This window comes from Hippichthys cyanospilos, chromosome 21, assembly GCF_059441005.1.
Source record: "Hippichthys cyanospilos isolate Australia breed blue-spotted pipefish chromosome 21, RoL_Hcya_1.0, whole genome shotgun sequence".
NCBI lineage: Eukaryota > Metazoa > Chordata > Actinopteri > Syngnathiformes > Syngnathidae > Hippichthys > Hippichthys cyanospilos.
Window position 1 is genome coordinate 12,492,501 of NC_142389.1, and position 13,385 is coordinate 12,505,885.

The following is a 13,385-nucleotide window of genomic DNA, read 5'->3' on the forward strand; positions in this document are numbered from 1 at the left end:
GACAGAATAACGAGCAAAAACTGGAACAGACTGCTTGTATGTGATTGCATTAGCCATTGCATATTTTCCCATTTATTTTTACGAGTTCACTCACATCATGTTGATTTATTTTTCTGTTTTCTACTCGCCTTTAACATTCCCTCTCACTCCAAAAAATCATCCAACTGTAACTGTCATCAAATAGAGTGAACAAAATATCCCAACACTGCTTAAAATGGGTTGTGTGTGCATGTGTCTACGTGTGTGTATATCATCTTTCCAAACACAACCTCTCACGTACTCACAACATGCCCCCTGCTTACTCACAACAGATAATGCTACACAGTGCAGTTAAAATAGCCCACTCCGATTTCAAGCCCCCTGCCCCTTTCCCCAAACACCTCACCCACCCCCCCTTCCCTTTTGCCTTGCCATGCGGTTCGGGCGGTGAGTGGTCATGTGTTGTTAAGGAGGTGGGTGGGTCAAGGGGGTGATTGGTGGTGGTGGGGTTCTTATTTAGTCTTAAGCCCCGGGCATTGTTTAGGAACTGACTTGTGTGTGTGTGGCACACAATGGCTGTGTTTACTTTGGATTTGGTGTGCACATGTTCGTCCATGCATGCGCCTTTACTTGCACATGCGGACTTTCTTTTCCCTTTGGGAGCGAGCGGAGTGTTGGGTTTAGTTCCCGGTGTCTTTCTTTCAGCATATGCCAAACACACAGCACTCTACTCTGTGTTAAGCACAAATCCCTCACCTGGAAAGATGAAGCTATTTTAAGCTGCTTTTTTCTCACATTGTCTGTCAATGGCGCACCCCCCCGTTTCATTTTAATTGAATGCATGCCCTGTGTTCTGTGCAGGGTTCTGCTAGGACCAGTGGGTGTCATTCCCTTCTAAGGGGCTGCTGAACCTACAAAATGGCCTTAGCAGGAGGCCCTGACTACTTCCTGTGTCACTCAAATTATCAGGTGAGTGTATAAGAAAACAGGAAATGGCAAGAATTTCGTGTGTGTTGAAGGTTGAAGTGAGTGACACACTTCTATACATATGAAGTTTTTTAGACATCAACAAAATGTATCCATGCTATAGGATTAGCAATCGCAATGAGCGTGAGCGTACTAGCGATTGTGATTTAAGATCAACAAACACCAACTACAATTTTGTTCACACATATGAAGTTAGTGTAATTCTCCGTGTACAAGTCCCAACTGTTTTTTTAAATCTCATTTTCAAACTCTATATTGGGGGGGTTGACCACATATCTGTTTGAATAACATCAATTTGAATGCAAAATAATATCATGTCATTTACAAGTCTCAAAATAGTTATATATACCTCTAATTTGATATAGTATGCATCTGTTTAAGCGCGTTTGCGTTTTCAAACGCACTTTCGTCAAGGGCCGCCTTATTGCCTCTGTGTTGTCAACAACGAGGCTGCGTTGCTAAGTTTTCCAGCAGACTTTGACCCATTATGAAAAGAAAATAATGGCTTGACTTGTCCATTCAAGACTAAAAAGTGTGCGCAGTGGCATGCATGTATGTCAGCGGGTGAAAAACAGCAAAGAGCAATCTTACAGGCTCTGATCTCGCCGTAGTCGTCACTTGAGTAAAGAAAGCTTAAGCAAAGCATTTCTAGAAGCATTTCAAACAACTTGGACGGGTCCGAAGATGAGTACTCGTGGAGGAGTAATGTTGAAGAGGATGTTTGAACAAATGACAAGAAGGTAGAAGAGTGCATCCGGGAGTTATATCCACACAATGCGATATGTGAAAATGCGACATCATTTTCAACATTTGCGTCTATGCGCACATTGCCTCATGCTTGTCTCGTTACCATCCATTTCCCCCATAACAGCAGCAGTATTATTCGATGTATGATGAAGAAATGCGTCTAAAAGTAGTGTAATTTCATGATTTTAATAACACACATCACGTGTTCACCTTGGATGGCCATGATATGTGTAACTAGTAAAGTCAGTTTTTGTAGAATTCATCCATATTTAAGTAAAAAAAAAAAAAAAGGAGGGCGGTTTGACTTATGCACAAATTCAACTTGTACACTGAGAAATATGGTACAGTGATCTCTCACTACTTTGCTTCTCACCTACCCATTGCGGATTTTTTTTTGAGTGGGGGGTCTATATTGCGGAGAGACATCCTGTGACAGTTTCCTGCATGCCAGACAGACAAGGTAACTATAAATGCACTTGCCATGGACGTGGAACTAAAGCAGTACACATTTACTTAAATCTTAAACTTTTAAAACTCATGCAGTAACTGAACAGTTACCCCTTTCCATCCTTTGAAGTATCGCTGCAGCCGCGGTCATATCAGCAGTGCCCAGAAGTCTTATTAAAGTCAAATCTGTACATAATCAACCATGATAACAATGAGAGTTTATACTTGAAATACCATTTTATTATAAAAGAAATCTATGTGAGAGAGTTCCAACAGTCTGGTGAACGGTTTTGCTCTTCTCCTTTGGCTCTATCCAACAGCGTGTTTGTTTGATGAGTGACACAGGCAAGTCCTTGTCTGTGTAAGAAGCACAAGTTTGAGTGTCTTGCAGGACACTACAAACTTGATTTCAAGAGGGTCCCGACGCAACCATCGACCAATGAGGGCAGTAGTTGTAATCACCTCCCACTTGTTATACAGACCTAGGCGTGCTGTGTCACTCATGAAACACACACGCTGTTCGGGTGTTCCGGTTCCAATTCACTGCAAAAAACTGTGAAAAACAAGGGATTACTGTGTGTGTCCATTACACTTGTAATAGTATCCTTAGAGTCACAGATGATGCTTCATCAATATTCCACAGGTAAACTAGAGAGCGGAGCTGCCCATCAATAACTTCCAGTTCTTCTTCTTTATTTTCATTTTGACCTACCCCTCCCTGGTTAAAATTTGAACATGTCAAACTGAGCCATTCTAAATTATTTGTCGTGACTAGTTGTATTCTTGGATAATGCAGCTTTCACTTATTTTGGAAAGGTCCATGTGGTAGCAGCGTCTTTAAAGAAAACAGGCTTAAATAATGCACGAATAACAGGTGGTGCAACAAGATAAACAATGGAGCTGTATGTCAAGATGATCATTGCATGTTTTTTTTTTTTGGTCCCACAAAGTTATGCATTGGTATGCTATTTGTACTTTCCAATAATTAATTATTCCTTTTTTGTCCCAAGCTTGTGAAAGTTCCTGTATTTTTGGGGGGGTTCAATCTCTGTGTACGTCTGCAAAAAAGGTCTGTGTAGAAAACGGTGGCGCAAACATGATTTTAAAGTCGATTTACCCCACCCCCAGCCCTAGTAATAATGGCTTGTGCTGTTTTCTGGATTTGTTTATGTGATGCTCACAAGCTGAGCAGTGATTGGTCATTATCTGAGCCGATGTGATATTGAAAGCAGGTGGCAAAATGTGTTTTTAAGGTATTAATTGAACATATAAAATATTAACTTTTTTTAATGCTTGAAAATGGCAAAATAAGTTAATTCCCCCTTTAAATTGATTATTTCTAGGTGCCCCAGTTCCATGTACGTTTTTCTATATGTCTGCCCACAGTGGTTGGGAGACTACTCTTACTTGCCAATGAGCTAGTCTCAACACATCAGACACACTTCCAATGTGCAATTCCTTGCAGAATGAGTCTTTTGTTTCTAAACTGTAGGATTTTCTCCACTTCAACCACCAGTAATGCAAAGAATCTCTCTAAGGAGCATAGCGAGAGTCTATAAATAGAAGGCGCAACAACCATAACAACTTGCAGCTTTGTTTTTGCGATGGGCCCGGAAGCTCGCGATTGTCGGTTTTAAAAGAGATTGCTGAGCTTCTCAGTACAACCCCCCTTTTCATAAATGGACGGTCACTGCTAACAGCTGAGCCTGTTTGAGGGGTCATTAAATTAGATTGGTTGGCGTTAGCTTCCAGGAAAGTTCCAGTTCTGCACCAGTAAGACTGCAGTGAATAGTCAATTGAATCCCCGTCGAGAGCAACATTCCTCCGGCCTGCGTTTGGTGGGGGGAAAAAACAGTTTGGTAGTCTGAGAGAGGAAAGTGGGTCATAACATTGCTATGTGCGTGTGTTTGTGCTCGTTTTATGTAAAAGCTGACATGACACAGCATGGCATACAATTCATTCCACCCCATGGATTTTCTGTGTAGGCTGTGACCACAGTGTTAGTGTGTGTTGATATTACTTTTTTTTTTTAACATGTTACATAACACGATAAGGAACATTACTGCAGGCATGTTTTGGTTGTCTGGGCCACATTCCAGGTGTGTCTTCCTCAAGGATAAATGTCTTGCCTGTCATAGTGAGAACTTTGGATCGAGGTAGTGGAAGCGTCAATCAACCCCATCTTGGTGTGCAAACGCGCTCGTAAACACACACGCAAAACCACAGCCCACACGCTGGAAGCTCGGCTGAGTTATGGCCCGAGCAGGGTCCGGAGGGCGGAAACGAGTAACGGACAAAACCAGCGGAACGTCGCCTCACTCAAAAGTCTCCGCAAGTGCCAGCAATGTCCAACATGTGCGATCTGTCTCAGAGCTCGGACTACAATTCCTTCTTTCTTTCACTTCGCTGAGGTCAGAGGTTAGCGGCTGTGTGCATCGGTCGCTCAGGCAACACTTTGCGCTCAGTCTTGTGGTTATGCTCCCAAGTAAGTACAGCAATTGGTTTTCTGAGAGAAAATTAAACTGGTTAGATGGCAATTTGAGTGGATAGAGCTTTTGTCCTTTTAACAGAGACTGATTGTCATATTACAGCTATGCTCCCTTCACTTACAAGTTTAACTCGTTTCATGACCAAGCTAGCAACTCACTTATATCAAATGTTTTTTTTTTCCTATTGCAGTGTCTTTAACCCATTTCTTTTTAATGATGATGCTTAAATTGATCATGTACCTACATTAAAAACGGTTTGGTCAAAAGTAAATCAAATTGAGTCAAACACGCTGACACAGGATTAGCCCTTCAACCAACTCAAAACTTGTTTTAAGGCTTATTCTGACTTAATTTGAAACAAACTCAAAACAAACAAAAAACATGTTTTAGGGCTGTGCACTAAATCATGTTAACTACTTGATTATTTTTTCATTTTAAAAATGAATTAATTAGGACATTTGCTAAATCATGAAATTTATGCATAAATGGCAGAAAACTAGAGAAGTGTTGACTATAGATCCTGACTGCCTAACTGGCATTGAAGCAAGTTATTCACAAGTTAAGAGTAGCTATTTTTTTTTAAACAAGCCATAAATATATGTATTTACGTTTAATTGATTTAAAATCAGTAGTTGTCATTGTCTGAACAGTTTGTGCAGCAATAATTTAAAATAAATCAAACCTTTAAATAAATGTTTGTTGGGTTCCTTTCTGCTGTTAAATTGATTTGAGATTTTTTTTTTTTTTTTTTTTGTGGCCATTTTACCAAACCTTGTTTTGTACAAAGCAACCCAATGAGTGTGGGTTGATGTCACGACTTTTTGGGGTAAATGAATAACCCAAAAAGTGGAGTTGGTTTCATTTTGACCCAATTTGGCTTTTAGCCCACTTACATCAGAATGCAAAGCAACTTTTATGTATCCAAAAGCATGTCCACATTATTTAAGTGCATCAGATTTGATGTCAGTAAAAGTATATGCACGGGTCCTCTTTGTCAAAATGGGATTCATGTCGTACGTGCGCATTTGCAGGTTTATATATTTAGTGAGTTTGAAATTCCGAGGTCCTGATCTGGCTCTGATAGAGTTGGCTGGAGCAATGCCGACGTCCGGCATCCAACAGGCAGCCTAGTCAAGTTGCCTTCCTTGGAAAGCTTTTGGCCGCAGCTTCTCGGAGCTATAAATCGCACTTGAGGCATTTATGGATGTTTTCGAAGCATCCCACATACACGCGTGTGTGCGTGCAATCGCAGCAGGACATCTGGCCACCAGTAGTTCCTGGGAACAATTCTTCTGCGTTTTCCGCGAAAAGTCGAGATTTTTTTTTTTTTTTTTTGTCATTTTGGCCCTTGTCCCTCCCTCCACTCTGCAGCTTTCAAAGCTGGAAACTGCATCAAATTACCCAATGCATGAGGAACTTGACTGTGAGTGATGCTTGAAGTGTGCTCGGAGATTGATTGATCTGCCTGGAGTGAGTGGTCATATGTGGCGGTTTGAAGCAAGTGTGTGCGCACATATGTTTGTGTGCGACAGGCGGACTAAGAGAGAGGTCAGGGGTCACAAAGTCAGAGCGCAACAGGGTCAGAGTATCGCCCGTGTGTCACTCAATGTTCCTCGAAAGCAGAGGCGTGAACCCGTCTATTGTCTGAGCGCTGCGAAAATAACCCACTGCCTTTTGCTTCGCTTAAATAGCTGACATCCAACACCTCTGCATGGCCTTTTGTGACACACTCAGTTCACAAACATCTTTCTTTCTTCTTCTGCCTGTTTTGTTTATTTGGCAGGAGGGCATGGACCGCAGCTCCTCTCGGAGGCCAGAGGAGCTGATTGTTCCAGGCTTTCAGCGCTCGGCCGGTCTACATCACCACGGTAACGCTCTCCTGTCCTGTCTATTTGAGAGATTAGATTATACTGCAAGTATGGCCAGTAATTGGCCATCACGGTCTCATTCCTGCAGATTAGTGATTTTTTTTATTCAGGAACTCCAGAAGATAGATTGTGTAGCTTCTTTTTGTTCTGGCTTGGTAAAATAAATAAGTAAATGTATGCAACCTTTTGCAAAAGTGTCACTACAAGACAAGTTAGCAATATATTGCTTCATGTTTCAAATAATTTATCAATTTGAAAAGAAAACCAAACACTTCATTTCCTTATTAAAAATAATTCATTTGGATTTGCTGATACCTGTGGAAACCCTGTTAAAAATCCACTTACCTCCTAAAGGGCCTTTACATTTTTTTACCCCATTTCAGTTGCTGGTCTAGTGAAAGCATGCTTAGTTGTTATGCTCGTCATTATACGTCACTGACATAGATTGATAAACATCTTACATCTTACGTTTTCTAGGATTTTGCTCTAATTAGTTGTAATTATTTTTGTTTAAGGAATACCTCTTGATTGCTTGCAGCATAATGGTTGGGAATTATTGCAATCAATGAGGCTAATTATTGTTGCACATGCATTTTCCAAAACTCTACAGCCGTCAAAGGTATAAGTCTTATGCATTGAAATCTTTACTTAATTCAAAAAGTGCACATTATGTTTTCTTAATGGTAGCATTTTTTTCTCCTAAATTTACTCTTGCATAAAATTTGCAAAGGTCACCTTGAACACACTTTGTCAATACAGTTCTTACTGTTCCAAATAATTTGCTCTCAATTTGGAAATGAACATGCACTGTTCCTGTAAATGCATTAAAAAACATTTAATTAGATTTGCTGATACCATCAGAAACCCAACATGACCCTTGAAGTGCCTTCACGTACCCCCATTTGAGAACTGCAGCAATAGATGATGGATAACATATTTCTCTTTCTGACAACCTTCATTTTCCTCCATGTGTTTATTTGTGGAATGTTTTTTTTCTGACAAGCCTCATTGCTCATTTACGTCCGTACACCTCTACCCCACCTTTTGTCTATGTTCGTCTTCATCTAGGTCTTCTAGGACATTGTCTTCCTTCATCATTGCGAGCGCTGCTATCCAGATGTCGAACTTTTACACAAATATTAAATCCAATCTCTCTTACTCACCATTTTTCCCTTAGCCAATGACCAAACCCCGCGCCTCATTCTCAGAAATCCTTTCAGCTATCGTGGAAATGCCTGGAAGCAGAGTAGATGTTGTAAATTGTCTTCCCTCAAATTCGCCGATGCACGCTCGTCACGCTTATGCAAGTGTGTTGTAAACATGGCCCTGTGTGCGAACCATGACTAGGATAGAGTGTCAGGTCATCAGAGGGCACATACTGGAGAAAGTAGGACAATGGTCAGGGGGACAAAGGTGCTAATGAAGAGAGGGATACATAATTGAATGCAAAAAATTTGTTCCACGATTAAAACTACAAAGTGCCATGCTATGGTCACTATGTCTGTTTTAAAAAATTAAATGCCTCCTTCAAATACATGCTTCCATTTTCCAATCGAGGGTGACAAAAAGCTTGTACAGAAACAGGAGCACTCACTGAACTAGATTTTTAATGCTCTTTTTAGTATGCACAAATATGTCACAAGATGGCGCCAAAGCCCTGACTGATGGGAAACTAGTAATTGTGTTTATATGCTTGAAATATGTTATTTTGTTTTTTTTTATACAAAAGTGTTTTTTTGCAGCATAGCATGAATAAATTGCAGTTTGACTAGGTATATTATGTACCTTTTTCCACTGTATGCTGTGGTGTTAATACTTGCCATTGTTGCAAGTGATTTTAGATGTCAGATTTTGGATTCTTAGATTAGTGGCTGGACTGCGTCAGATTGAAAGCATGAAGCATACAATCTTGTCTGGCATAAATCAGCCAAGCTGAGTTCGAAGCTCATATCGGTGCGTCTCTGACCTCCGACTTGCCCATCAATGATTGTAGGGTGTCTCTGCCAGGGACAGAGAGCACTCAATGGCTGTATCCTGGGATCTGACTGGAATGTCCTGGCTCAGCTTTCACACGAGCTTTTGTAGCCAGATGCTGGCCAGACGGACGCTGTAGTTCCTAAACATTGAAGAAATAGAGAAGAGACAGCCTATATGTTCCCTAGCTGAAGCCAAAAGTGTGTTGGCAATGAGAGAGAGGCGTGTGATGAATGCAGATGATAACTATTACTATACCGCTAAAGCTAAGCCAAATCTGAAGTGATGTTACAACAAGAACAGCTGTCATCCCGCATTTTTTTTTTTAATTACAGAAGGTTTTTAATTTCACTTAGTCCAGCTCTGATTCATAAATGGGGGTACGTGAAGGCAGTTAAGTGAGTTTTTAACATCAAATCTAATTTATTATTTATCAGCACCATAAGAGGAACAGTACATTTGTACTTTCAAATTAAGAGTAAATAAATTAGAACATGAATCAATTTATTGCTAAATTGTGTTGTAGCGACTCCTTTGAATGCCTTTTTTTGTTAAAGTTTACACAGAGGCATATTGTCATTAGTGATGCAATTTTCCAGTAGATGAGCCAGAAATTTAGTTGCAGATGTTAGTTGCAGGATATATCTTCTGGGGCTTTTGAATAAAATGCCTTGAGAGATACCACTACAACTATAGTTCCAAACTTAAAGAAATCAGGAGATGGATGACAATATTGTAAGTAATAGAATTCACCCATCCAAAAAAATGCTTCACACTGGTTAGGGGGGACACTTGCTGGAAAAAAAAAGAAAAATCACAAGGGGGTACATCATTGAAAAAAAAAATATCGAGAACCACAGATTTAACTTGATCCTCTGAAAGACCTCGAGCCATTGTATACAATTCATCTACCCTCACCAATTATTTATTTTCATATGTCAAAACAACAGCTTCTGTTCACGTTGACATCATTCCCATGCCTGCAAAAGTGCACTTGCCTTGCATTTAAAGCTGTCAGTAGGGGATAATAGCACAAGTATCCATCCCATGTTTTACATAATAGCCATCCCTTGCTATCCTCAGCAGCCTTTCACCTCACGACCCATGTCCTACTCTTGAACATCACATGACCTTGTGTCCTCTACTTACCCTCTGTGTTGGTCATGCATACCTCTTTGTGATCCCAGCTGAGCTGGCGCCCTGCTGTTCCGAGTACAGAGCAGCTTTTTGTCCCCCCTACCCCACACGCACACACACTCTTTAGTCTCTCTCGGACTGCAGATGTTGTACATTTTTGATTCTCCTGTGTAATTACATGCACATCAGCGCTGCATGGTGTACACCGTGTCCTCGCTTGACCTGTGTGTGTGTTTGTGTGTGTGCGTGTGTGTGCACAAGTGTGTTTGTGTTGGTGTTTGTTGTGAACACTTGGTACACTCAGGCTGGTGAGCGCTCCCAGATTGCTGTAATTCCCCCCACCCCCCCACCAGTAGGAATGCGAGGAATTTGCGGTTTGGGACACCCATCGGTCAAAAGGGCCTCGGACATTGGAACATATTGGTGCCTTCATGTAGGCTCGTATTTGTCCCTAACATAGAACTGACATTAATAAAGAGGTTTCTGTTCTTTCAAGAGTATTGGAACTGTGATGTGCATTCCTGACTGAACACATTTGAGTTTGATGTCCAAAAATGCTTATTATTATTTTTCCTGCAAATAGTTAGTTGTGGTTGAGGGATTCAATCACAATATTTTAATACACCATGAGTCACATATTTACAGATCCCAAAGCAAATTGCATTCATAGTTTCTCACAGATGTGCTGCTGAAAATTTAAGGAGCGGTTTAATGAGTCATTGTAAAGTGAACTTCATTGAGTGTATTTTACGCTAAAGAGACTATATTTGGTCCCTGTCTGAACTGAGTAAAATTTATAAATTACAAGTACCCATCATCTTTGTGGAGTTAAAAAATGAAGTACAGTCGGCCCCCGGCTTACGAGCACCCTAATTTACGAACAATTCGCCTTACGAGCGTGGATCAGGGAGATTTTTGTCCTCCGCTTACGAACAAACCTCTCGCCTTACGAGCAATTCGACATGCCGGCCATTGAGTATGTAGAAATGTTCTCGTTTAATTGTGTCAATAAAATCAACAGTAGCGACATCATCAATCATCAGTAGATACTTGTACCAGTAACGTGAACGCTGTTGGTCTTACAACGTCACACTGACTGTCTCACTCACGGTGTCTATATATATTACCATTTAAGTGTAGTGTTTGTACAGCTAAAGGGAAAAACAGCTGACATGAAATTAAATGTGCCGATTGCAGGACAAAGAATTGTCATTGGTTTAAATGTGTGTTTTTTTTTTTAATTAATTGTCAATACATTCCAACCGTTTAAAAAAAAGTGCGAATAATTATCAGTCAGTCACGGAGATGCGAATATGCTATTGGTCGATTAAGGTCACCCGGTCTCACTCACGGAGATGCTATTGGCCGGTGTCACACGTCAATCACAGAAATGCCGATATGCTATTGGCCAAACGCCTTTATCTAGCTTGATGGGACAGGATGGAAGTTAGGAGAGAAAATTAGTGAAAAACGGAATGTTGTGAAGACTTTGCAAACTTTATCTGTTAGACATAGCTTCTAAAATTACTAGCAGCGGTAAAGAAAGAAATAAGAGGATGATGTTTTAGTATCTGCGTGATTTGCACCCTGACTGAAAGAGTTACTCTAACACTGTAAGACCAATAGCATATCTATCGCCGTGTTAACTTTGTGCGTTGGACTCTGCCACCCCTCTGCTTACACCCAGCTCAAGTCTCGTCGTTTCAAAGATAAAAGCTATTTATCCATTGTATTTATTATGTAATGCAAGTGTACAGCAGATTATGTCACTCAATTTTAATATATGTTTACAGTGTGTCGTTTTTACCTAAGGCTTCGGCGCGCGTTGCACGCATTCACGAATTAACATGGGTTTGGATTGCCCGCTATACGAGCAATTCGAGATACGAGCGTAGCCGCTGAACGGATTAAGTTCGTAACCCGGGGGCCCACTGTACACTGTCCTTTGTGACTTTCACTGTCATTCACTTATCCGTATCCCCCTTTTCTCGCAGATGATGACGTGGATCTGGAGAAATTGGTCAATGAGATGAACTCCTCCATGGAGAGCGTGTACTCGACGCCGGCAGACACAGCGCTCATTCTCAACAACGGCCACATGCCCCACCACCACCAACTGATGCACGTTCCCGTTGTCAGACACGGCCCAGCCGTCCGACGTCACACGCCCCCCTCTGTGCCTGCTAGGGAGAGGCTGCGCCACTCTCAGCCCATGCACATCCAGGCCGTCAGGTAAACGCATCCAAAATTTTCCCTGTGCGTTCTTTGTTCGACCTCAATATCGTGATTGTCGGAGGAAAACTGCACAGAGTAACACCATATGGGTCAAAAACGGACTGATCCACTACGTTAGTCAATTTTATCCTACTTTATGGGTTCAGAACAGTCCAAATGTGGTCATTATTCAAAACAAGTTCCCCAAATTGGGTTAACCTTGATCGTTGGATCAAATTGTTGCAAGTAATGGGTTGGCCCATTTTTGCCCCAGTTTGGGTGTTTTTTGACCCAGCTGTTGTTTTGATCGAATAATAGCTAATATAACAACTTTTTGGGGTGAATTGTATAATCCACAAAATAACCTAAGCAAAAAAAGAATAAATGTATATATAAAAAATATGTTAAATAAAAAACAATTATTCAAAACAATCCTAAAGAAATTAGCTTAACCATTGCCATTGAGTCAAATTGGTCCAAGTATTGGATCTGGTCATTTTTGGCCCCAATTAGGTTATATTTCACCCAACAATTCTTGAGTAGACTGATGTTTTTGCCGAACTTCGAGTCTCAAATAACACATTCTCCAAAAACATCTGGGTCAAAAGCAACCCAATTATGAGTCAAAAATGGACCAACTGCCACTTGGGTCAATTTTACCCAGGTTTCTGGGTTATTCGTTGTTCCCCAAAAAGTTGTGTGAAATGAATAAAACATGCTAAAAAGTTTTGTTGTTTAGAGGGTTATTCATTTGACACAAAAGGTTCTGTAAAAATAATAACTTTCTGGCTTGTTGATTTCTGCCCAGAAAGTTGTGTGAAATGAGTAAAAGGAACCTAAAAGGTTTGGTTGCTTAGTGGTTTACTTTGGGTTATTCATTTCAGCCCAAAACTTGTCTGACATGAACAAATGATGAAAAACTAGGTTTTGTGTGTGTGTGTGTTTTTGTGTGTGTATGTGTGTGTGTGTGTGTGTGTGTGCGCGTTATTCATTTGTCCTAACTTTTGGGGTAATTCATTTCCCCCAAAGACGTTAGTGTCTCAAATGAATAACCAATAAAACAACTTCAATAGTGTATAATTGTGTGTGGAATGTAATAACAAGTAATTGGAACATTCCATGACCTTGAGTTTTCTTGCTCAGTGGTTTCACCGGTGGGCAAAGACTAGAGAGCTGATTGAATCTCTGCGTGTGTCTCCCCCTGCAGGTGCCTGCGGGAGGAGCAACATCTGCGACCCGCTTCGCTGCCTGCAATCCCCAACCCTTTTCCTGAGCTATGCAGTCCAAGCGGCTCGCCAGTTCTCAGCCCCATTGAGGCCTCTGACCAACACGTAGGTGCTCGCAAGACACTTCACAGCCTCTTAATAACGTTCTTTTTTATTTACTTATCACTTTCTAGAAACAATTGGGAACAAAATTGAGACTGACATACATTTTAAGGGTTTTATATATATACTGTGACTGACATTTGGAACCTTCTGAAAATTTCACTTTGTTTGAAATCAAAACAAAGATCAGTGGAATTGTAACGTTTTCAGTAGTT

At 40.8% G+C, this 13,385-nt stretch overlaps 1 protein-coding gene across 6 annotated transcripts in view; it reads left to right on the forward strand.

Moving 5' to 3' along the window:
* The window catches only part of LOC148406638 (growth factor receptor-bound protein 10-like), an 81,505-nt gene that overhangs the window by 26,191 nt on the left and 41,929 nt on the right, over positions 1–13,385 (forward strand). For 5 of the 6 annotated variants that reach the window (XM_088404733.1, XM_088404732.1, XM_088404730.1 and 2 more), the window contains 4 exons: positions 841–948; positions 6,433–6,517; positions 11,623–11,860; positions 13,050–13,173. In XM_088404733.1, the coding sequence (XP_088260859.1) occupies positions 898–948; positions 6,433–6,517; positions 11,623–11,860; positions 13,050–13,173 (498 nt within the window). In that variant the 5' untranslated portion in view covers positions 841–897. The remainder of the gene's footprint in view (positions 1–840; positions 949–6,432; positions 6,518–11,622; positions 11,861–13,049; positions 13,174–13,385) is intronic. The other variant, XM_088404736.1, reaches the window with a different exon arrangement.